Below are 25212 nucleotides of genomic sequence, written 5' to 3'. Positions count from 1 at the left end.
GAAATCAGTTTTTCAATAGAGCTAACAGATTGTTTTATATGTAATTCTGCAATCTCACATTGGGCTAGACTTAAGGTGGCCATAGATGCAAAGATCCGCTCGTTTGGCAACATCGCCAAACGAGCGGATCTTTCCCCGATATGCCATTAAAGGAGTTGTTCACCTTTGAGATAACTTCTAGTATGATGTAGAGAGTGACATTCTGAGACAATTTGCTTTCATTTTTTAGTATTTGTGGGTTTTGAGTTATTTAGCTTTTTATTCAGCAGTTCTTCAATTTGCATCTTACGCAATCTGGTAACTAGTGTCAAAATACCTTAGCAACCAGGCATTGATTTGAATAAGAGACTGGAATATGAATAGGAGAGGGCCTGAAATGAAGGATCAGTAATAAAAAGTAACAATAACAGTACAATTGTAGCCTTACAGAGCATTTCTTTTTTAGAAGGGAGTCAGCGACGCCCATTTGAAAGCTGCAAAGAGTCAGAAGAAAAAGGCAAATAACTTTAAAACTATAAAAATAAATAATGAAAACCAATTGAAAAGTTGTTTAGAATTGGCCCTTCTATAACATAATAAAAGTTACCGTAAAGGTGAACCACCCCTTTAAGGAGCATAGCTATATTGGGGGTAATCTGATTGTTCAGGCGTATGGCCGAACGATCCGATTACGATGTGCTGTGGGCTCTGGCGGGATCGACCGCCGGACAAAAGATGTCGGCACACGCCACACACGATCCGAAAATCGTACGAACCAAGGATAGGATGCGTGTCTATGGCCACCTTTATTGCCAGTTTCCCAGGTTTACCCAATCATGTGACTTCTGCTCTGATAAACTTCAGTCACTCTGTACTGCAAGTTGGAGTGATATCGACCCCCCCACCATCAGCAGAACAATGGGAACAAGATAAGAGAACAGCTGCCTAAGAACAGCACTCAATAGTAAAATCCAGGTCCCACTGCGACACATTGTTACATTGAATAGGAGAAACAACACTCTGCCAGAAAGCAGTTCCATCCTAAAGTGCTGGCTCTTTCTGAAATCACATGACCAGGCAAAATGACCTGAGATGCACCTACACACCAATATTACAACTAAATACACTTGTTGGTTCAGGAATGACATTTTATATTGTAGAGTGAATTATTTACACTGTTCGTGTCATTTAGAAGTAAAACATCATAAAAAGCATGACGAATCCTTTTAAAGGACCAGTAACATCATATAAATTTTTAAAAAAAAATTTGTTCGTATACATAGAAAAAAACCCCCACCAAAACCAATTTAACTTTAAAATGGCAAAGCTTTGATTAAGAAATAACTTACCAAAACTTCGCTTCCACTCCTCTTCAGAAAAGGCGGCGATCCATCGTGCAGCGCTCGATTTCTCCTCCCCGGTTATCTCCTATAAGGAAGGCACGGAGGAGAAATCGAGCGCCGCACGATGGATCACCCGATCACTTTCTGCACAAGGAGCACAAGCAGAGTTTCAGTAAGTTGTTTCTTAATAAAGACTTTGCAATTTGAATTTTTTCTGGTGTTTTTTTTTTTGATGTATATGAACGAATCTTTTAAAAAAATGTTGATATTACTGGTCCTTTAAACAGGGCAATAGGGCACATGTTAGATAACAGAGAAGCAGAGCAATATACAATGGGCTTAGTTCTTACACAGGAATATAAACCAGGAGTCAAAATACCATTCATGGCTCTACAGAACTATGAAATGAAATCCTCATTTGATGCCAAGAACGTTTACTTTGCTGGTGCTGGATGAAGAAAGAAGCTGGAAATACACAGTCCAGCCAATAAAAGCGGTTGGCTCTGCACCTCCAGACCAAGATGGCAGCTTATTGGCTCAGATCTTAGATCAACCCAATCTGCTGTGTAGGTGGTGAAGCTGGACCCAGATATGGTCATTTTCAGCCATAGAAGCACATCACGGCTATTACAAGAGGGTGGCTCTTACCTGCAGGGCATGAGGATTAATACCCAGGGAAGAAGCAATGTGGGAAGATGCAGATAACATCTCCTGTTCTTCAATGAGGTCCTGCTCCTCTGCAACAGAATCCAGATCCTGGTCCTGGGTAATATCGGCCATATCGCTGTCCAGTTCAAGTACCCGATCAAGTTGATCTACCGCTGGGCTCTGATCATAATGAAAAACGTGTTACGGACCAGCTGTCATCAAAAAAGTGCCACTCAAGACCATTATGGTCCTGGCAGAATTTAGCCAATGATGTGCAAGTCATTGTACACACAGAGCCAGCCTAAATTACATACATTTCTATGTAGCATTGGGTTATTCCTTAAAGGGCTAGTGTAGAACATACAATGGCACCATCATGCAATAACAGCATAGAATACATAAATACCCTCCATCAGTAGGGGAAACACATTAACCCGGGGACCCGAGTACCAGAATAGTGATCTTGGTCTATAGCTGGAGGTATCCCATGTTGTAGGGTGTGTGGAATATATTCTATTGGACACATCTGGTATTGAAGGTGTAGAACACCATAGTTATCTTAGGGCATCAAATGGCATATACAGGCCATAGACCCATGCCTGGGACAGCTAACAGAACTGGAAATCTGAGATTTGACTATGCATAGTCAAACACGGTGCCACCATTTACAATCTAAAGGTCCCCATCAAACACTACGGGCAAGTTTAGCGTAAGACTGTGGGTTTAAGTTTTGGGATGGAAAGATTTTTGCTAAATTGAGAAATATTAAAGGGGTTGATTCACTTTTTGTTCACCTTTGAGTTAACTGATAGTATGATGTAGAGCGGGATATTCTGAGACAACTTGCAATTGGTTTTAATTTTTTATTATTTGTGGTTTTTGAGTTATTTAGGCTTTTTATTCAGCAGCTCTCCAGTTAGTAATTTCTGTTTGCTAAAATCCAAATTACTGTAGCAAACCTGCACTGATTTGAATAAGATACTGGCATATGAATAGGAGAGACCTGAATAGAAAGAGGAGTAATAAAGTAACAATAACAATACATTTGTAGCCTTACAGAGCATTTGTTTTTTTAGATGGGGTCAGTGACCCTCATTTGAAAGTTGGGAAAAAGCAGAAGAAAAAAGGCAAGTAATTAAATCTATATAGATATCTCTATCTATATAGCTATCTCTATATAGATAGCCATCTATATCGATATCTATATATACAAAATAATGAAGACCAATAGAAAAGTTGCTTAGAATTAGCTTAGATAGCAACACGATAAATGCAGAAAAGTAATTCTCCCTTTAGAGACTGGGCAGTACAGTAATACAACTCTGCTCTATGCTGTAAGTCAGTCCTTACATGTAATTCTATTCTTGTGTTTTTTTTTATAAAAAATACAACACTGATTAAGTTTATTGCACCCAAATATAAAGGGGAACTCCCCCCTGAATGCAGTTTCTTTGCATAAATTAATTTCAATCCATTCATTCGGCATTTTCACTGGGTTTCTAGTTACAGTGGAAAATGAATTCTACATCCGCCGATTTTAAGTTTTCCCTCATTTTACATTGTTGTTTTGTGGTCCCACCTATATATTATGCATAATACATTTCCCAGATTTTACACCATTTTTTTTACGGTATGTGTAACTGTCATGGTGTCAGTCTGCCCCAAACATTGAAGCAAATCTCTCCTTCAGGTCTGTTGATCAGCTACATGGATTTGAGAGTCGGCATCTCCAGTGCAGAGAATGTCAACAGCCAGACAGGTATAGATTTGAAAGGAATAAGAGGCATCAAGTAAAAACAGTAAAGGCCTAAACACATCCATACAATGAAGGTATCCAGCCAAAAACCAATGCACTTTTACAGACTAAGCTTTTCAGCAACTAAAGCTGCTGCCTGACAGTGCAGACAAGAGTCTGAGGTTTCTAGGGAGGAGAATACAGAGCAACGAGGCAGATCTCTTGGGATATATTGGATTTTGAGTGCAGTACATGGAGGATATTCTATTAAGAGACTTAGGAAGAATAATAAAGTCAGAGGAGGTTTAGTGCTTAGAGCATAGACATTTGCATCCATGAAGCTCAAGGTTGGCACCCCAATACCAAATATGTGCACTTAGAATGTATTAAACTATGTGTGGGACTCCCAGGCCTGCACCCACTCTTTTCTTACCTGTATAGACTTGTTTGATTCACAGTTTTCTGGGAGGCTAGTTATAGGCACAAATAACACTTTGTTTTGTGGCTCATTATTGCATACGTGTGTGTATTTGTGTACACACACGTGTTTGATATTCATTTGACCAGTCCCTCTCTAATCATATTAATACTGCCAAAACCGGCAGTTTCTTCCTCCGTAATAAAGCCAAGATATGCCTGTTTCTTTCACAAACCACAGCAAAAATACTAATCCATGCCCTTATCTTATCCCGTTTAGACTATTGCAATCTCCTCCTAACTGGTCTTCCTGACTCCCATCTCTCTCCCCTCCAATCAATCTTAAACTCTGCTATCAGGATCCTTCTGTTCTCTCCTAAAAGGGAACCTGCTCAACCCCAACTAAAATCCTTAGCGTGGCTGCGTGTTAAGCAAAGGATAACATATAAACTCCTTCTACCAACATTCATATCCCTCACTCCTCTGCTCCTCACTACATTTCTTCTCTTGTCTCACTATATGTTTCTGTTTGTCTTCTCCGCTCTCAGTCACCTTCTCTTCACACCATCCACTGCCACCTCTCGTCTCAAACCCTTCTGTTGCTGCTCCTTACGTCTGGAATCCCATCCCTGAATTCCTCCATAAGGAATCCCTTCAAGAAAAAGCCTACCTTTTGGAGCACTAGAACATTAGCCTATTTCTGTGCCCCCTTATCTTGTGCACTTTTTCATCTCCAATTTGTGCCTGTATGTTAGCCTCCCATCCACTTAGACTGTAAGCTCTACGGGGCAGGGACCTCCTTCCCACTCTGTATCCTATCACATAGCTGTACAGCGCTGCGGCTCCTTAACAGCGCTTTACAAATTAGGTTATACACACACACTTATAAATCTTTAAGAAAAAAAACAAAAAACAGTACAACATTCTCACCAATAGGAATCCGCACAGACGGATAAGTCATTTAATAGGTCAGATAGTAAATAATGAAGAGGGTTCCATGCCTTACCTCAGGGATTCTGCCATGCAGCCCTGATATAAACAGAAAAGACAGCGCAGAAGGAGCAGCACAGCCCCCTTTACATTTACCATATGCTTTCAGACCGAATTTGAAGTAACACAAACTCTTATCTAAACAGTAAAGGTTCCTTGCAAGTATAGAGCCCATTTACATTCATGCCAAAACAAGCAGTGGCCTTTGCCACAGGTCAGTCCAACTTTTTTAGGGGAAAAAAATTCAACCTAATTTAAGTCCCTGTATTACAGTTCAACCCTGAAACATTCCCAGAAATTCTATTGCCAGCCTGAAATATGGGAGCTGGATGTCCTGCTACTACAGTTGGTGCCAGAGTTTTAATTTATTTATTTATGTGTGTATACAGACTGCCTCAGATACCCTCAGCTACTGCTGAACATTCCCCCATGGTCCTTTATGAAGCCTAATTACAGCCTGAAGGAATGAAACACACTCTCCTTGTTTATAGAAACACTGGGCAGTAGCATGAGCCCTGCAGTATTTTATTAATCACACTTGCCCAGCACTTACTCTAAGGCCATATACAAAGAAAAATGTCATTTCCAATGAGGGTAGTAATACTTAACAGAAGGAGTCCCCAAAATGTTTTACCTGTGAGCAACATTCAGATGTAAAAAGAGTTTGGGAGCAAAGCAAGCATGAAACATTTTCCTGGGTGTGCTGAATATTGCAGTGATTGGCTATTGGTAGCCCTATGTGGACTGGTAGCTACAGGAGGTTCTGTTTGGCAGTGCACTTGGTTTTTATACAAACAAAACTTGCCTGCAAGCCTGGAATTCAAATATAAGCTCCAGCTTTGGGAGCAACATGTTGTCTGTGAGCCACTGGTTGGGGGTGACGGACTAAACATATATAGAATAATAGGGTGGCAGAACTCTGGTCGCTTAATGTTCTAATGGAGAGTATCAGGCAATTAACCAACAACACTATTTGTGCAGGATTTTAAGCAAGAGCTTATTGTGCATTAATCTATTCAAAGAGTTAAACCTGTGTTTTATCCAGCAATTATCAACCTGAGAATAAATGCCGCCCTCTGTGTGATCTTAATGTCTGGCACAACCAGATGAAGGGGGCACAGAGTATTTAGAAGCTCCAGCTACTGAACCAGCTCACACGTTCCTTCTGGGCTCATTTGGAGCAGATGCAGCACTTAGCTCTCACTGGACATGAATCGTGATCTCCAGTCCAACAAGCAGCACTGGCTCATGCAACGGCCCTATTGGAAGTGCTAATTTGATATTAATCCAGTGATATATTTTGGATAAAAAAAAAAAAAAAAAAAAGAGTATAACAACTCAATTAGACCCTATTCAGTAATATCAAGTGTCTAATGTGGCACATTTGGAACAAAAACAATATTAAAAGCCACTGGGAGTCTGTGTCCCTGAATTATCTTCTCCTCTAAGCTGCTCTGACTTTACATTGATATCACCAACTAAGACTGAAGAAGTGTATAATGACCACTCCCCAAAGCTCAGTGTAAGGCCTGTAACGTTACACAGAACTGATCAGTCATGTACACAAGACATTACACGGGAAGGAAGAGTTTGGCACAATTTACTGCAGCTAGGCACCATGTATATCTAAAGGCTAGCATTCCCAAGCAGACAGGGGCTGTCAGGATGCCGGCCTAGAAATGGCGCATTGTCAGGACACCAGCATTATATTTTCCGGTGAGCCCCTCTCTACCTGGGGTGGAGGGGTGACTTTTCCAGCGAGAGTCGCTTGTTGGAGAGGAGGCTGTTTGCCTTGAGGAGGAACAGGGGCAGTTTTCAGCTTTTTTGCCTCAGCGTTGTTGAGCTGATCATCTTCCTCATCGGAGTCCTGCAATCCATACTTGGAGAAGTGATTCACCTACAGGGGACAGAAAATGACAAAACTTTGTGGTTTTAAACAGAAATGACTCCAAGTCACACAAACGTTAACAGGAACATATAAATATTTTGACTCAGTTTCACAGATATGTACCTTGAACACCCAGGAACCGCTCTCTGGGCGATAATCCACAAACTGGGCCCCCTGCTTACGAGAAGCATTCTCTAACTTGGCCTTGTAGTTCATTTCATTCAGGCGCTCGGGGCTTGTAATCATACAGCGCGTGGTCTTATCAATGGGCCAGACTTCATCTAGGGTCACCTGGGCAGGCCTAAATGGAAAGAAAGAATTCAGTGCATTGGATAACAAAAATGGGTCATGCTTCTAGTGCACATATTGCGGCTTGCAATACAAAGTAACACAGTAAGTTAGATTGAAAAATAGACACATTCCATCAAGTTCAACCTTAAATCTATATGTAACCTGCCTAACTGCCAGTTGATCCAGACGTAGGCAAAAAAAAAAAAAAAATTAGAAGCCTCTCCAATTTGCCTCAGAGGGGGCTAGTCCCTGGATGCAAAGTCTATTTTTTATTTATTTAATTATTTTAATTCTGCCACCATCCCTTCCATGCTTGTGGACTAAACCCAGCTTCTGGTTAGGCAGTTAGGCCTTGGAAGTTCATCTATAGACTAACTTTTAATAGTTCATACATGGATCCAACATAAGCAATCAGTCTACAGCTCTTATCCAAAACTGCAGCCTGGTTACACAGATAATTAAACTCTAGCAACGAATTTTTTAACAATCGAATTATTGTACACGCTGTATCCAAGAGCAGTGCAGAGAAGGGAATCTTCCCAATTACTGTTAAATCAGAGCATCAAACATTTAGACAGCATTGTTAACCCCTCAATGCCTACAGGAAAGTATATGGAATATGGAGTAGACCTGCCACCTGCAGGTTACAGTGGGATTCAGCCAGGGGTTCCACTTTTCTATTGCTGCTGGGAAGCTACATTGTGTCCCTTTTGGGCTTTCAAGTTGGACTTTTTGGCTAAAGTGAAAGGATCCCCAGCATCATTTTTTGATTCAACCAAACAACAAATCATTCCGGCCTAATACTGCCCCCAATCTTACCACTAGAAACTGAAATTCCAAGTTGCAGTGCTCCTGAAGACATATTATAAATTGTCTAAACACCACGTAGACACCAGTTTAAAGGTTACCTGTTCAAACCTTCACCAAGAGGGGGCTTGTTCTGGTCATCAACATACACAATAACCTCCTTCCTGCGGATGTGTACAATTGAATCAAGATCTAAATTGGTCAAGTTAATGATTCCTTCAAAGTAGATTGATCCAAACCCTGCAATAAAAATGAGACGGTTTGTAAATACAACATTCTGACATACATATTACAAATACATTTTAAATCCCTGAAAATTTCCAAGTGTAACCGCCATTAAAAGCAGCAGGTGTCAGTCCCTTGGTATTCTTTGCACTCACTGCTGGTTCTGACTCAAATAAGGTTGCTTAAAGCCAGTGTTAATCCAGCCAAGATGGTTTCCATGATGTCTCATGTTCTGAGATTAACAAATTTGTAAAGCAGCATCACTTGAGCTGTCGTTATCCTGCCAGCATGTAAATTAGAAAGCAGTTTAGAATTATATTGTTTTATAAAGCAAAATTGTATTTTCTCTGGCGTTACCTGGGGACACAGGAGACCTATGGGCTAAGGCTACATTATGCACAAGGTAAGACACTTTATGAACAAGAGGGGGAAATCTAGGACTACTCTAGCTTTGCCCTATAGTTCTCCCAAGAAACTCAAACACTACAGTACTGCTCAACCAGCAAGCAGACACCCAGGGTAGGTTTTACTATTACCTAAAATGTTAGCCTTCGTTTTACAAGAAGAGACACACAGTGGAGAAGTGAAGCACAATGCTCCTACCTATCACTGCCTCTCCGAGTATCATCCCACCCAATGATTGCCCAACCACTTCCACTGGCCTAAATATTTGGTCTTCTTGCTGCTGCTCATGCACAGAAGAGTGAAAGCCGAACTTTAACAAAAAAGATGCTATTTCACTCTGCTGCTCTTGAGCCTGCAGTGGAAAATTGAAAAATCAAAAAAGCAGGAAGAGGATCTCTCAGTGGTGCTCACTAGATCCACCCCTGGTGCAGTTTTGTGCTGATAGGAACAATGGCCCGGGGTCTTTGGCAAGCAAAAGTAGTCATTTGGGGGTGCCTAACTTATGGCACCCCCAAGTAGAAAATGGTATTCCTTTAACCCCTAGAAAGACTGGTCTCTACTACTATAACCTACACCCAACTAGCAGCCAATGCACCAACATGTTATATAATTGCAAGGCAGCAGAATTAATTTCTGATCCAATTTAAAGTCAATATAAGGCCTAGCACATATGTCCTCTCAATACCTTAGACAAGAGCGAGATGAAGAGAGAGAGTGTGAGAGTGAGTAAGAGTGTGAGAGAGAGAAGCCATTATATATACAGACCTTCACGTCCAATAGTGAAGCCATTGACTATACATTCCCCATTCTCATCCACACTTCTGGCCAATTCCTCCATGGATGGGATGGTGTAGTAGCTGTCCCTCGTTAGGGTAATTCCTACACAAGGAAAGTAGAAGTTAAAGTAACGCAGCTCAAGCTCAGGACCACATTGCAAACCCTATATTGGGCTGAAGTCAATGTACTTGGCTGCTAAAAAGGGTTAAAATAAACAGCATATCGGTATGGCAGCTCATACCTGCAGGGTGGGGAGAAGCATCAAGAATGTCTGTATCTCTAAGAGAATCCTCATTAAAGGAGGCATCCTCGCCGCTGTGGTCCAGTCCGATTCGCCCAGACTTGCGCATATTCAGTGCTACAATGGTGTCATCCATGTTGTTAACCTGCTTTTTCTCCTGGCTTTGTGGAAGGGGCCTGGAGAAGGGGGATGGGTACGTAGCGGCTATCTCTTCATCATTTTCTTCATCCGCATGGTGGTTTTCAACAGATCTGTAAGGAGTGTAAAGTGCTGTAAGCATCATGTATCTAGAAAGTGATGCTCTGTTGCTTCAGATCAATTGTGTTTAGAGTGAAAGGGTAAATTTTTTGCCTTTTCATTGCTCCTTTATTGAAGCCAGTGCATGTGAGGATATATGTTTGTGCAGCATGTAAGTCAGTGGCCGGTACATGTGTATAATGTGTATAACAGCTTCAGTGCAGTGTTCTCCCCAAGCTGTTTTAGCTGGATGCATCAACCAGACCCCCCCATTGCCCAGTTTCAACCCCATATCATGGGCAGAAGAGAAATTTTCATATAGAAGTTTCTAGGACTGTGCACTGTATTTGCTCAAGTGCAGTGTCACCCACTGACATGAAACCTGTTATCCAGAAAGCTTCGAATTATGGAAAGGCCATCTCCCATAGACTCCATTTTATCCAAATAATCTGATTTCCCTTTTCCTGTAGTAATAAAACAGTAGCTTGTACTTGATCCCAACTACGATATAATTCTGGATAAAAGGTCCCATACATGTACCTTGTACTTGATCCCAACTAAGATATAATTAATCCTTATTGGAAGCAAAACCAGCCTATTGGATTTAAACGATTTTCTAGTAAAATCTGGAGAATTCTGGATAAAAGGTCCAATACCTGTACAATGAAACAGCTAGGAGAGGCCCCAGGCATGGAACATTGCTCTTGTTGTGGAAAGCTCTGGGGCCTATTATTGCTACATTCTCAAACGCTCCATTACAGTGCAGTGCAAGTGAAAAGGATTGAATACAGAGTGAAATACTAGCGTGAACATTTTACGCCAGAAGAAAGAAGGTGATGTATATAAAGACGGGGGTTTGTTAAATTTGTTTACACTCAGCAGTATTTCTAACCTGTCTTGAGTCTCAGGAGTTGGCGGCACCACCTCATTCACATCTTTGCTTTCTTGGGCAAATAGACTGCTGCTGTTCTTCAGATACTTCAAGTCCAGCTTCTTGATGCTTTTCCTACAAACACACAAAAGTAAATAACTGAAATAGGTTATAAAAACAAGTCTGTGGCCTAAAGGTAATGGCTGTACCGATTCCTAAGCAATCTGCCTTTAGCAACACACATGGAGGGTTTTATATTGCATTTTATTACAAACAAACAAAACATTCATGACTCCATAAGCTGTATAAAAGTTTCAGTATAGCATATCCATTATGAGCTCCAGTATCTCAGTATATTATTCAACTGTGCAGCTATTATCTTAATTCTAGCAATCACCCCCCATGTGATAGGATTATTTATAATTCTATACCGGTTACCCATAGGCAGTCGGAGCAGTGGGTGTATGTGGTTGTATTGCTGCTAGTTTGACATCCATGAGGTTAAGATTCCTCTGTGGTGTCCAACCATTCTCGCCATACCAGGTCGTATTTCTGGGGACAGCCTCTTGCGGTATAGGTAAGTTGCATCAGGGGGGAGTGTTGCTTTTAGCAGGTTCAACCAGCCATTGAATGTGGGGGGTTGGGGGAACATCCAGTTCAGGAGGATACATTTCCTGGCATAGAACAGTAGGGTATGGAATGACTAGGAAGATTTTCATTAGGGTACAGAATAGTATTCACATGGCTGCCCTTGGTTTAACCTCTTCCACCACACCAAGGAGGCACACTTCAGGGTTTAATAGTTTAGGCTGTTTTTTTCCTGGATGTAGATGAGAACTTGGGAGCAGAAGGCTTGGATTTGGAGACATATGACCACATAAGGTGGAGATAAGGTGCCTCTGCGGCTCTACACTTAGGGTACTGTGGCAAGTCGTGTTTGTTCATATGGAACAGTCAGATTGGGGTTAGGTGGAGTCTATGTAGGACAGCAGTCCCCAACCTTTTTTGGGCCGGGAACCAATGTAGAGCCAATTTTTTTTGCAAGGACCAGGGGAGGGGGGTCGCGTCCAATTTGGTGCACCGCGTTAATTATCCCCTAGACTCGACGGCTCAGTTCAAGACTGTCCGCAGTCCGGCGGTTGGGGACCCCCGATGTAGAATTTTAAATTAATTCTCTCTGGTTGAGACCAAGTAGTCGTATGCCCTGTCAGTTGCCCCTTCCCAGTCATCTTCTAGCTCTGGGATGTCCCTACTACAGGCCATACCCGCTGCATTGAATGGAGGTTTAATAGTAGCCAGGAGGAGCGAGTATAGCGTGGTGACGAACTTCCTGGTGGAGGTGGCTCTAAGAGTTGATTCAATCTTATGGATTGTAAGGTTCATGTTGCTCCCTTGAAATGGAGTATTGGTGGCCTGTCTCAACTGGAACTAGGGTCTGGTTCTACAATCTCCTCTAAGGCTTGTTTTAGTCTGGTGACCAGAACCTTTGCATCAGTATTAAGGGAGATCTGTTGGTAAGATCCACAACTATGGGGGTCCTTTCCTTCTTTTGGGATGACTACTATCAATGCCTCGCTGAAGGAGGGAGGCGGTCCTTCTCAGTGGCATGTACTAGGGTTTTATGTAGCCAAGGGTAGAGAATTTCACTGGAGGTTTTATACCAATCTGGCGGGAGGCCACATGGGCCAGGTGTTTTGTTGGATTGAAGGGAAGTGTATGGCATCCAGGTAGTTCATTAATTGTTCTGCCGAGTAGTTGCGTATAGATTTTGATAATATATAATGAAGGCATCCGTTATGTGGGAGGGGTGTGTGACTGTTACCTAAGGGGGAGGCAATTTTTCAACCTCAACACATTTACCCTGCTTTCCACATAGTTCCTGGGTAGCTTCTTTTCTAGCCCCTTTGATTCAGAGGTGAGTGCACCCCACATTGTAACTTTGCTTGCTTCCTACACAGTCCCCAGGTTTGCGGATCCAGGATTGAGGTTCCAGAAATCTGTGAGGGCAGCTTAATTTGCTTTTCTAATGCTAGGTTGTGATAGCCAGATCGGGCTAAGGCGCCAGAGGTGTTCTGTGGATTCTGGGATGTGGTTGAGCTGTACCAAAAGGGGAGACTGGTCAGACTGCGCTCTAGGTAGATACTCCACCAAGATCACCCAGGGTAGGAGATCTGTTGAGGTCAGGGCAAGGTCAATACGAGACAGAGCGTTATAGGTAGCCGAGAAACAGGAAAATACCCTTGTATCTGGGTTCCCCCAGTGCCTGGTCAGTGAGGTACATGGCCTGGATCCAGAGGGAGAGTGTAGATGTGGATTGAGGACCTGGGGTGAGTGTCTAGTGAAGAATTCGATAATGCGTTAAAAGTCCCCCATAAGGAGCAGCGGGGCTGGTGGGGGCATATACACATTAGCTATGGGCAACAATTGGTTGGATAGTGAACACCCCATAAATACATATCTACCATAGTGGTTGGTTGTGAGGATTTGTAATTTAAATTGCACACCTTTACGGACCAGGATGGAGGTAGCCCTGGCATGGGTGGAGAAGATGGCGTGATGTGTGTGTGTGATGCATGGCTTCTTAAGTGCCATTAACCTTTGACCCAGTAGGTGCGTTTCTTGTAGAAGAAAGTCCAAAGTTGCTGTAGCACACATCAGTTTTGGTAATGCAAAAAGTGACTTATTGGCTCATTGCAGACTTCAAAACATGGCAACGTTTTGGGCCACACAGGGCCCTTTATCTCATCTGTGTGGCCCAAAACGTTGCCATGTTTTGAAGTCTGCAATGAGCCACTTTTTGCAATACCACAGCAACTTTGGACTTTGCTGTAACTGTGCTGGCTCTTAGCAGGGGGCCTTATATGCCGTTTAGCACCAGACACCTGAAAAGGTCTATGGAGTAACAGGTGAGCGCTCTAACTTCTGTGTGGAATTGTTTCTTGTAGAAGGATGCCGGGGCATATTTTTTTTAATGTAGTCAAACATTCTCTTGAATTTAGAGTTCAGCCTTCTGATGTTCCAGGAAAGAAAGTTAAGTGGTCCCCCCATGATTTGCATTTGTGAATTCTGTTACACTGGTAAGTTGGTTTAAAATACACAACATAGTGTTGCTTTTAAAATACACAGTCAGGAACCGTAATAACCAAAAACAATCGCAACAATTACATCCCATCCCTCCCTGACCCAGTAACTTGGCCGGTATTATTCCCAAAGCTTTGCAACTGGGTGTGGTTACACAAGGGCAGGTAACGTTCGAGGTAAGTGAAACGGGTAAAGTCTCCATGGTACCTATATTAGCATCAACATGTTAAGTAGATCCTAGATTTCAAAGCGACAGCAGGATCGGACTAAAGTTGCCAAGTATAATAGTATAGAGAAGACCCTTGCCTTGGTGCAGCACAATAGGGTACAACTTGTAATAACACCCAACCAGTGTTTGCAATGTGCAAGGTTCCCCTGGCAACAGAACAAACAGGGTTCTAATGTGGCCAAAGATTGTGCGTTCTCGTTCCTTACTAGCGAGGAACATAGCTTTAGTGGTTTGGCTGCGGTAAGTCCAAATGTGCCATTGGAATGCAGTCTTTGGGTAGACTCCTGCCGTTAAGTGTTCCCTTGGTAGTGTGGCACCAGTGTCTGATATTTTAGTAGTAAGGAAAGGTAGTCTGTTATAACAACTCCATATTCATGATCTTGAGCCACAGCCTCTGTTCAGGACGGTTCTCAGGCGTCCAGCTTGTCTGTGCAGGCTTTGAGTTTGGTTTCCACGCGTGCTATAGCTGAGGAAATTGGAGTACAGGTGTCTTATAGACTCCAGATAGTTTTCTGTCTCAAGCACTCTCTCACGCATATTCTGGAGGTCAGCCCGAAGTAGTGAGAGGTCAATTTTGACTTCTTCTAATTTGGTGGAGAGCGATGTGCTGCAGTCAGTAATTGTGTGCTGCAGTCAGTGATTGTGTACTGCAGCAGTTGTGCCGCCGCTTCTGGTTTACTCTGTTTGTTGCTAGATTAGATCTTGGAGGAGCATGGTCAGCTGTGGTATCTGGAGCTCTCAACTGGGTCCCATTACTGACATGCTCCTCAATACAGTTTGGCTGTGATGTGTATGTATTTCTGCTTGAGAAGCCTTTTATGTTGGGAGTTGATTATCCCCTTTGATATGGCGATATTTGAGGCAGTATGGACGCGTCAGGTGCAGGGAATAGTGCCATCTGCTGTCCTATTATTCTTTTGGGCAGTTAGTCAGCAGTTCCCCGTGTCTCCAACATCTTATGCCTCCAGCACCCATCCCGTCTGCTTGTTTTGAGACATGTAGCTGCAGGGGGGGTCAGATGATGAAGCAGCTGGGGAGTTAGGCCTTCGGGGGCTCACCCCTTCATGGTTCTTGCGGGGGACCTGCAGTGGTGCTAGGGGTTTTGCTGTGGCAGAGTATGTTCTGGGCTGCACTTCCGGCCATCCCATGGTCGTGCTCCTACGCGAGTCCCTGGTTTCCGTTAAGGGACTAGGCCCAGAGTTGTGTACCAACCCTGTTTGTGTCAGAGAGCCAATTTTTGGTTCCTGAGATAGCGAATGACTTGTCCTGGCTGCTAGGGTGTATGCAGATTGCAGCAGAAGCCTCTTTGTGCCTGGACGGAGGCAGGAAGTACTAAAGAGGCATGTCTTTATGGTTACATGGCTGGCCACCCCATCCCCCCCCACCCAGTTTCTATTTTTACTCTGAACAATTCCTTTAAGCTCTCCTCTAACATCGGCCAGATGTATAAGAAGTTTATACAGCCCTTACACACTAGGTTTGAGGGTGACCGTTGCGTATGTGAGCCACAAAGCCAACAGATATCAGTCTGCCCAAACCAGATTATCTGATCTGTGAAAGCCTCACTCTGTCCATGAATGAAAACCCCAGCAAACCTGGAATAGGGCTTTGTGCTCCCTCACACAAAGGTATAACAGTCTTTGGACAAAAAGAGGCCAAACACAGGATTGGACGAAACAGCAAGAAATACTGGCACATGCATGGTCAGCTATAAAAGGGATATGTATATTGGACAATGGCATAAGATAAAAGAAAAGTAGTGACAAGAAAAAGATGAAAACCTATTGCATCACTTACTTGGGCATGAACACACCGCTAGACAGGACGGGCTCATCATCATCCAAGGCATCAAAGAGTTGACTTTTGGCTGCTCCGCTGTTCTGCAAAGCTTTGGGACGTACTCTGGCTGCTGGGCGAGGAGTTAGTTTGTAGTGTGTGGGAGTCAGTACAGCTTTCTGGGCAGCAGGGTTGGTGGGTTTCAAGAGCTATAGAAGAGTACAGAGAGCAAGGTTAATGCAAAACACAGCTCCTATATTTCTATAAAAGAGTTTCTGAAGCAAGAGAAGAATTTAAGTTTTCATGTTACATCCCATATATACATTAAATAAAACACTGCATATTTCCCCTTACCTCCTCTTTCTTCTTTGGATCAGAGATTGGGTTCCTGAAAAGAGGGGAGTCAGGGAACGGGGAATATCTAAGTGCATTGTATTGCTGCTGTAGGAACATCTGCTGTGCAGCTGAAGCATTGGGATCAGTCAGAGTTGCTGTGAGACACAAGAGTTAAAGACATGGTCAAACGAAGCAGCAAACTACAAAACAAGCCCTGGTGCTGGAAAGGTTAATTTTCTCCTCCACTCAAGTAAAATGACAGTTTAAAGACTCACCCATTGCAGGCTGTGGTGCTCCGAATCCTAGGCCTGTTGAGGTGCTGTTAAACCCGGTACCACCAAATGCGCCTGTCCCAAGGGTACCAGTCAGCTTAGGCTGGTTGCCCCCAAACAAGGAAGTCTGGCCAGGGTTTAGAGCTACAAAAAGTGAAGAAATCCGTAAATCAATCATTTGTCTCCTGGCACAACAACAACTTGCATTTTGCCTATACTCACTTAACTATTAACAACAAAAGATGTGGCATAAAAAACATTTATAAGCAGTGAAAATGTCCGAAATAGCCATCTTGTCATTATTTTAGGATAGAGAGGTGTGTGTAAGATATATTATAAGAGATATATATATATATATATATATATATATATATATATATATATATATATATATTATAAGAGATATATATATATATATATATATATATATATATATATATATATATATATATATATATATATATATATATATATATATATATATATATATATATATATATATATATATATATATATATATATATATATATATATATATATATATATATATATATATATATATATATATATATATAAGATATATTGGATCTAACTGTCAATGAATATCTGACACCCAAATGCTGCATGAAGACAGAATGAAGAGAAACAGATGCTGAGAGAGGAATAGTGAAGATAAACTTTATTATTTCAGAAACACTGCAGAATATTTAATTGATTGTATTAGGAAGTTTCTTATTTCAGTATGCTGAAGCGAATATTACATTTTCACAATAGTTCCCCTTTAAGGATGAAGGTGTCTCAGACATTGCACCTGTAACCTGGCTCAGTTTCCTGGCTGGTTATCAGCTCTTTAATGTCTTTAACATCTTATGGTACACATAATAAGCAAATAAACATTTCCCCTACCTGTCCCAAAACTTGTCCCAAGGCTGGGCCCGATGGTCCCCGTTGCTGGCTTATTGCCAAACAGGCTGGTTCCTGCGGCGTTCGCGCCAAACCCTTCAACACAAATACGAATGGGTCAGTTCCTTTAATTATGTACATTTAAAATAGAATTTGTGAATGTTGCAAATAGCAGAAGGAAAGGTGAGCAATTTCAGCAGATCACAAATCTATGGAGTGTCACAGTTTAGTCACATTGTGGCGCAGCAGAAAGCTAAAGCCAGAAATAATTAGGCTGCATACTCTGGGCCCTGGGTGTAGTTCCTGGAATTGAGAGCATGGAAAAATACCTATCTTTTAAAGGGGTGCTTCAGATTTCAGTTAATTTTTAATATGTTATAGAAAAGCTAATTGTAAAGCATTATTATTGCTACTTTATTTTTTTTTCATTACTCGTCGTTCTATTTGGGCCTCTCATTCACAGTGCCTCTGGATAATAACCAGCACATAATATAAATATTTTTTATATAATATAATCCCTATGCTGCTGGCTGATTTTTTATATCAGCATCCGCCAATTTCCTTTTGCATGAAGTTTATGAAAGCAGAATTTCAGCTATTTAAAATCCATATGTCCCAAAACATGACGCTCTGCTAGAGACGAAATGGCTTTCTCCAGTGTAAGTGCAAGCATAAAATAAACAGTTAAAGCAATGGGACAGCTGAATGGCCTATGGGGAGTGCTGATAAAATAAACCACAGAAAAAATGTCCTCCAGGGCTCTTTTATCATCATTTATTCATATAGCGCCGACAAGATACGCAGTGCTTTACCTTAGTTATAACAAACAGGGAATAAATGGTAAATAATCTTTTAGGGTGCGGAACATTCACTATACACCAGCCAGGCATTACATGAACTGCATATGAAGAACTTATAGCTGTGTCATTATTAGTGACTGTCAGCTCAACACACCCAGTCTTGTCTAAATCATGGGTCTAAATAGGACATAATTGTGGTAATTAACAGTAGAAGCCTCAATTTTAGCAGAACATCTGTGGGATACAGAGATCCAAACCTTAGCAAGAAGATTCCATTACCTATTCCCTTCTACCAAATAATATATAGCATTGGGAGTGCTCAGAGGCAATAAGCATTCCCATTATTTCCCCAATTCCTGTACATCCACCCAGGTTACTACTGACCCCCTTTCTCACTTAGCAAAACGGTAAACTGTGGAGGGTGACGTTACAAACTGTGTCCAATGCAAGATTTAGTAGTGAAAACACCGGTCGTGCAAACATTTAAGGGAAACTATTGCAAAAATGAAAATTCAGCGTACAAATATTCTGTACGGATTCTGAAATAATCAAATTTATCTTCACTATCCCTCTCTCAGCATCTGTTTCTCTTCATTCTGTCTTCATGCAGCAGTCGGGTGTTAGATAATCACTGACAGTTAGATCCAATACATCTTATAGGGGGGCTCCTTTTGCCTAGAAGATGTATTAGAGCTCACTCTATTAAAGGAGAAGGAAATTCCCTGGGCGCAAAAACCCTCCCCACTCCCCTGTGTTGCCCCCCCTCCCTGGCCTACCTGTCCCACCGGGCAAATGCCCCTAACTTGTTCCTCACCCCTCTGCGCAGGTCCAGTCCACAAGTTAGGGGTATTTGCCCAACAGGACAGGTAGGCCAGGGGGGAGGGATTTTTGCACCCAGGGGGTTTCCTTCTCCTTTAAACTCACCAGACATCACGTCTCTCTACATGCAGAATTTGTGCAAGAGGCAGTTATTTTGATAGATTTTGTCTGTACTGGAATCAGTTATTTGAGTGAGCTGTAATTCATCTGATAGGAAAGGAAACCCCCCCCCCCATAAGATATATTGGATTTAACGGTCAATGAATATCTGACACCCAACTGCTGCATGAAGAGAGAATGAAGAGAAACAGATGCTGAGAGAGGAATAGTGAAGATAAACTTGATTCTTTCTGAAACAATGCAGAATATTTGATAGATTATATTTAGAATGTTTCAGTATGATAAAGCTTATATTAAATTTTCAATTTCGTTTTAGTTCCCCTTTAAAAATCTGAATTAAAAATGTAGAGCGTTAGAAGGGAAAGAAAGGCAGGCAAATACATTTACAGTTCAGTTATAATTAAATGAGAAATGAAGATGTAACCCTAATTTTATTGGCAAGTTTATTTAGAAGAGAAAAGGCTGGAGAGCAGGAGACCCTTTTAGAGTGTGAGAGGTGAAAGTGCTGAGATACACTGTGTATACCACAATCAGTTAGTAATGATAGCCGTGATCACTGCCAGGCACCAACACCCGTGAGAGTGGCAAGTTTCAGGTAAGAAGCAATATGCACTACACACTGAAGCGGCTCCATTGCACAGGACCATGGAAACTCTGCGCATGGGGAGGAACGAATTCAGCATGCATTATGTTATGCGAGACACTACCCTAGTATACACACTGATCCAGTTCTTGCTACAACGAGATCTAAATGGGACGTGTAAAACAGAGATTCTGCTTTTAGTTAAAGGGCTTGTTCAACTTCAAATAATTCAGTTGGTTTCCAGACCAGATAAAGACTTTTCCCCCCAATTACTTTCTATTTGTGGCTGTTTTTCTAATATTGAACTGTTAAATGTCATTTTTCACCTTCTAAAGCAGGGGTCCCCAACCGCCGGGCCACTGAGCCTAGGGGACAATTAACACCAAAATTGTATGCCAACGCTTCAGAATTGGAAGCCAACCCCTCCCGACTGCCTCCCCCCGGTACAAAAAAAAGTATAGATTGGGGACCCCTGTTCTAAAGCACGTATGGGGGGGGGGGGGGGTCGCAGACTCTAACTGTTCTACATTCATACATTTAGTTGATACACTTGTTATCTTTGTCCTTACTGAGCAGAATTCTTGAGTTTCATTAAATGCAACTTAGACTTGATACAATAGTAGTTAATGTTCCAGAGATGAGCTGAGAAATGTATCGACTAACTGCAGCAACTTAAAACACTTCAGAAGCTCTTGGATCACTGAGCTGGCTAACAGACACCAGATACAGGTATGGGACCCATATGCAGAATACTCAGGGCCTGGGGCTTTCCGGATAACGGATCTTCCATAATTTGCATTGTCATGCCTTAGAGGAACAGTTCAGTGTGAAAATAAAAACTGGGTAAATAGGCTGTGCAAAATAAACAATGTTTCTACTATAGTTAGCCAAAAATGTAATGTATAAAGGCTGGAGTGAACAGATGTTTAATAAAACAGCCAGAATCCAACTTCCTGCTTTTCAGCTCTCTAACTCAGAGTTAGTCAGCGACTTGAAGGTGGGCCACATGGTACATTTCTGTTCAGTGAGTTTGTAATTGATCCTCCGCATTCAGCTCAGATTCAAAAGCAACAGATATGACCCATGTGGCCCTCCCTCAAGTCTCTGATTGGTTACTGCCTGGTAACCAGTCAGTGTAAACCAAGAGAGCTGAAAAGCAGGAAGTAGTGTTCAGACTGACATGTTATACCTCAAATCACTCCAGCCTTTATATATTGCATTTTTGGCTAACTAACTATATTAAAAACACTTTTTATCTATTTACCCAGTTTTTATTTTTACACTGAACAGTTCCTTTAAGTCTACTAGAAAATCATAAACATGAAATAAACCCAATAGGCTGGTTTTGCTTCCAATAAGGATTAATTATATCTTAGTTGGGATCAAGTACAAGCGACTGTTTTATTATTACACAGAAAAAGGAAATCATTTTTAAAAATGTTAATTATTTGGATAAAATGGGAGTCTACGGCAGGCGGCCTTTCCGTAATTTGGAGCTTTCTGGATAATGGGTTTCCAGATAATGGATCCCATACTTGTACAGGAACATTAAACAAATTTTGGGAAAATGGTAAAAAATACAAAATGGAAAGCATCTGAAAAAAGTATTTGTTTATGGTGAACAATATTAAACTCAACTGAAGAAAAGTGTTTAGAAGGTGAACAATCCCTTTAAGCAGTTCGTGTGTGCAGACCTAGAGCTGTCTCGTATCTATTTCAGGTTAGTGTCGGCAGCTTGGGACAGGTGGTATACCCAGTGTAACGTAAGAGATTACATCAGGTTTGTTTTCTCATATGTACCAAAATTGGAAGTGTTTGTATTGGTTCCTAAAGTCAGGGTTGCTTTGTTACCAAAGAGCCCGCCAGTGGTAGTGCCAAATGCAGGGGCAGTGGTCGTGGTCGTCCCGAAACCAGCAGGTTTGTTACCAAACAGGGTCTGGAAGGGAAAGAAAAAGACACTGTTACATTTTTAATATATAATACATTTTCAATAAAATAAATAGATGCTATTACAAAGGTAAGTATCAAACAGCCGTGCAGAACACTATGTTTTGTTGCTTTGTAACCACATTCATTATAGATGCTTACATTCGATATGAGACATTAGCCACGGTTCAACGCAACATTTTGTGAGTCCGAGTTGCACGGAAACATGCATTTAGCATATGAGTAACTTAAATCAAATTAGAGTAAAGAAAAGAGAAGGGGTGAAAGTGAGGATGGGAGGGTGAATGGATGTCTTTTCCTTGTCGTTCATCTTCTCAGGGCCTGCGCATTGGAAGAGGCGGAGGCGAGTTTTTGCTCATCTAATTTATGGATTTTCATGCGAGTTCTCCCCTGAGGGAGGCTTCTGCCCACCATTTAGTATATCGGAAAGGGCGCTAGTTTTGTCCCTCGAGTGTGTCTAAATATTTGCTCCAAATATCAAAGAAACAGGAGCCTTTGGATTCCTTGTCTTGTAATGCTAGGACCCATTGGAGTTATATTGTTTATAGCAATTTGCGTTCCCACATTTGTGTTGAAGAGGGTTGTTAGTTAGTCCAGAATTCCAGGATGTTCTTAACTGCGTTCAATACCATTTTATCAGCTAGTCTGAGGTTACCTTTGATAGTGTTAGTGGCTGCAGGCTACAATCCCAGTAGAATTTGTGCATTTGTCCGTGTTGTGTTGATATAGCACAGATTTGCAATTTGACTAGATTCCAAAGGGTATTTCGTTTTGTGCACAACCACAGGGCATGTTCTAGTGTGGCCACTGGGTGGTAGCACTTTACACAGTTAGGAGTCTAGGAGTTTTGCCTATCTTGTGAGCTATTTTGGGCGACATATGCTCTGTGGATGAGTCTAAGAGCCACGTCCTGGAAGTACACTGATTTTTTGAACGTTTTGCATATGCTGCTGTGATCTGTGTTGGCGTGATATTTGGTATGATACTTAACCATCTCAATATTCCCTCTGTGTGTAAGTTGTAGTCTATTCTGGGTTTAATAATGGTGTATACTCCAGATGCTGTGAGGAGTTGTTCCTATTTGCTTTTATCAGAAGATCTAGCTGGTTGTTAGTTGTGGCTTTATGCCCCGATAAAGTTACTTCTTTAATTTGTTTCACCGCTAAGCTGGGTGCAAATAGGGGAAATGAAACAAGTGTAGCTTAACTGCAACACCCTTTATTCACTTTGTGCCAAAGCATGTGGCAGACTTTATCATGCAGATTATGAGGGCTCTGATATTGCTCCGAGACGTTCCCTACAAAAAAAGTTATCCGATCTGATCTCAAAGAAAGGAGTCTATGGCAAGGGTTCAATTAAAATCCTGCCTTAAAACAAAAAAAAAAAATTGGGAAGTTGAAGTTGTATAAAATGAAAACAAAACTAATGGAATGATTTGCAAATCATTTAAACCTTGTATTTAACTGCAACTAGTACAAATATAGCAGATCAAAATATTGTACCACCTTAAAAAGGGCAGATCCCAGAAGTAAAGATGGGGCAAATATTGCAACAATGCAAAAATAAAATCCTCAATATAAAAGTGAAAAAAATTTGGGGATCATCATTTACAGTAGATAAAAGATTCAGGGAATCCAGAAGAAATCTCTGTACCTGTTCCCTCAGGTGGAGCTGCATTAAATACAGAACCAATCCTGTAGTGCATGGGGCTCAGGAATACTCCCAAAAACCATTGCCTGGGAACGCAGTTCTCCGTTACCCCCACACATGCTAGTTAGCCCCAAAGATGAACCCATATACAACACTGTCCCCTACTCAGGGCACAATCTCATTTAATATGGACTGATGTCACGTGGAGAATTGTCCTGTGCGACATCCAATCAAAATGATCTCTTTGTAAATCACAGACGCTGCATCTTCTGGGCTAAAGGGAAGGAGTATCCAGCTTATCAGCAAACATCTCAAAAGACAGCAGCAGCTGTGATGGTATGGGGGTGCATTAGTGCACATGGAATGGGGAGCAGACATCAGTGATGGTATGGGGGTGCATTAGTGCACATGGAATGGGGAGCAGACAGGGAAGGCCGTGCTTATTTCAGCAAGACAGGTGAAATTAGACCAGCATGGCTCTCTAGTAAGAGAGTCTGGGTGCTAAACTGCCAGGAGCCCCAAACGGTCACCCCCTGAAAACATTTTGCAAGTAAACTATAAAGACAAGAGAAACCCCAAACTTTTGAGCAACTGAAATCCCATATCAGACAAGAATTGGCCAGAACTCCAGCAACCGGGGCTCCTCACTTCTCAAATGAATATAGATGGTTGGGAAAAGAGGAGCTGGTGAAACAGAGAAATACCCAACTTTTTGGAATCGCATTGCCCGTTTCAAATTTTTCTAAAACAATAAAATGGTTTCAACATTTGATATGTTGTGTGTACGGTTTTCAATTAAATATCTGGTTTAAATGATTTACAAATCATCCCATTCCCTTTTTATTTATGTACGGTTTCACCTTTGTGGAAACGAGTTAATACTAAGCTATGGCTAAAATCTGACCAACTTCCAACAGAGGCTTGTGCTGAAAGTGTATTTAATCTATTCTTTTATTATAAAAAAAACAAACAAAAGTGGGGGGGGAGAAGAGCTCCCCAAAACTTCGCCTGTGCTCCCTAAAACCGAAAAGGAGTTAATGCAATATATATAATATTATATATACAGGTATGGCACCTGTTATACAGAATGCTCGGGACCTGGGGGTTTCCGGATAAAGGATCTTTCTGTAATTTGGATCTTCATACCTTAAGTCTACTAGAAAATCATATAAACATTAAATAAACTCAATAGGCTGATTTTGCTTCCAATAAGGATTAATTATATCTAAGCTGGGATCAAGTACAAGCCACTGTTTTATTAGAGATAAATTAAATATTTTTTTTTTAAAAATTGGTTTATTGTATAAAATGGAGTCCATGGGAGATGACCATATTGTAATTTGGAGCTTTCTGGATACGGTGTTTACGGATTAGGGATCCCATACCAGCATCTCCCAGAATTAGGAAAAACCATGACACAAATCTATATAAAAAGAGCTTTGCAACATCTCCATATCAAAAACAATTAAGAAAAACCAAGAACCAAAACTAAGATTTCCATACTTGTGTGTTTAACCTTTGTTTTTTTTTAGCGTTCACCGCGATTGCTCACTTTGGTTAGACAGTCTGAACATTTTTCAATGAAGAAAAATTGGGCTGGATGGCTTTGGGCAGACACACAAACAGTTCATTCAGATTCTTGGTACATACCGAGCCGCCGCCAAAAGGTGCAGGATTAGGTTGCCCGAACAGGCTACTTCCAGCTCCAAATGCACCGGCAGCATTTGTATTGGTTGTTGCCCCAAAGAGACCCCCAGCCTGTGTGGCTTGGTTTGCTCCAAAGAGCCCCTTCAAGGGAAGGAAAAAGTACAGTCAGTGACAGGGGCATAGGATTAAAGAGAC

General features: G+C 41.5%; 1 protein-coding gene across 5 annotated transcripts in view; it reads right to left on the bottom strand.

The window, feature by feature from the left end:
- The window catches only part of nup98l.L (nuclear pore complex protein Nup98-Nup96-like L homeolog), a 63444-nt gene that overhangs the window by 16659 nt on the left and 21573 nt on the right, over nt 1-25212 (bottom strand). For 3 of the 5 annotated variants that reach the window (XM_041582755.1, XM_041582756.1, XM_041582754.1), the window contains exons 10-22: nt 25021-25158; nt 21574-21709; nt 17455-17547; nt 16552-16692; nt 16295-16431; nt 15962-16149; nt 10876-10989; nt 9747-9997; nt 9494-9607; nt 8200-8338; nt 7124-7301; nt 6845-7009; nt 1971-2150 (exon numbers count right to left, since the gene is read on the bottom strand). In XM_041582755.1, the coding sequence (XP_041438689.1) occupies nt 1971-2150; nt 6845-7009; nt 7124-7301; nt 8200-8338; nt 9494-9607; nt 9747-9997; nt 10876-10989; nt 15962-16149; nt 16295-16431; nt 16552-16692; nt 17455-17547; nt 21574-21709; nt 25021-25158 (1974 nt within the window). The remainder of the gene's footprint in view (nt 1-1970; nt 2151-6844; nt 7010-7123; nt 7302-8199; nt 8339-9493; nt 9608-9746; nt 9998-10875; nt 10990-15961; nt 16150-16294; nt 16432-16551; nt 16693-17454; nt 17548-21573; nt 21710-25020; nt 25159-25212) is intronic. The other 2 variants (XM_041582758.1, XM_041582757.1) reach the window with 1 other exon arrangement.

Source organism: Xenopus laevis, chromosome 2L (assembly GCF_017654675.1).
Source record: "Xenopus laevis strain J_2021 chromosome 2L, Xenopus_laevis_v10.1, whole genome shotgun sequence".
Classification (NCBI taxonomy): Eukaryota; Metazoa; Chordata; class Amphibia; order Anura; family Pipidae; genus Xenopus; species Xenopus laevis.
This window is presented reverse-complemented; position numbering and strand designations above follow the sequence as displayed.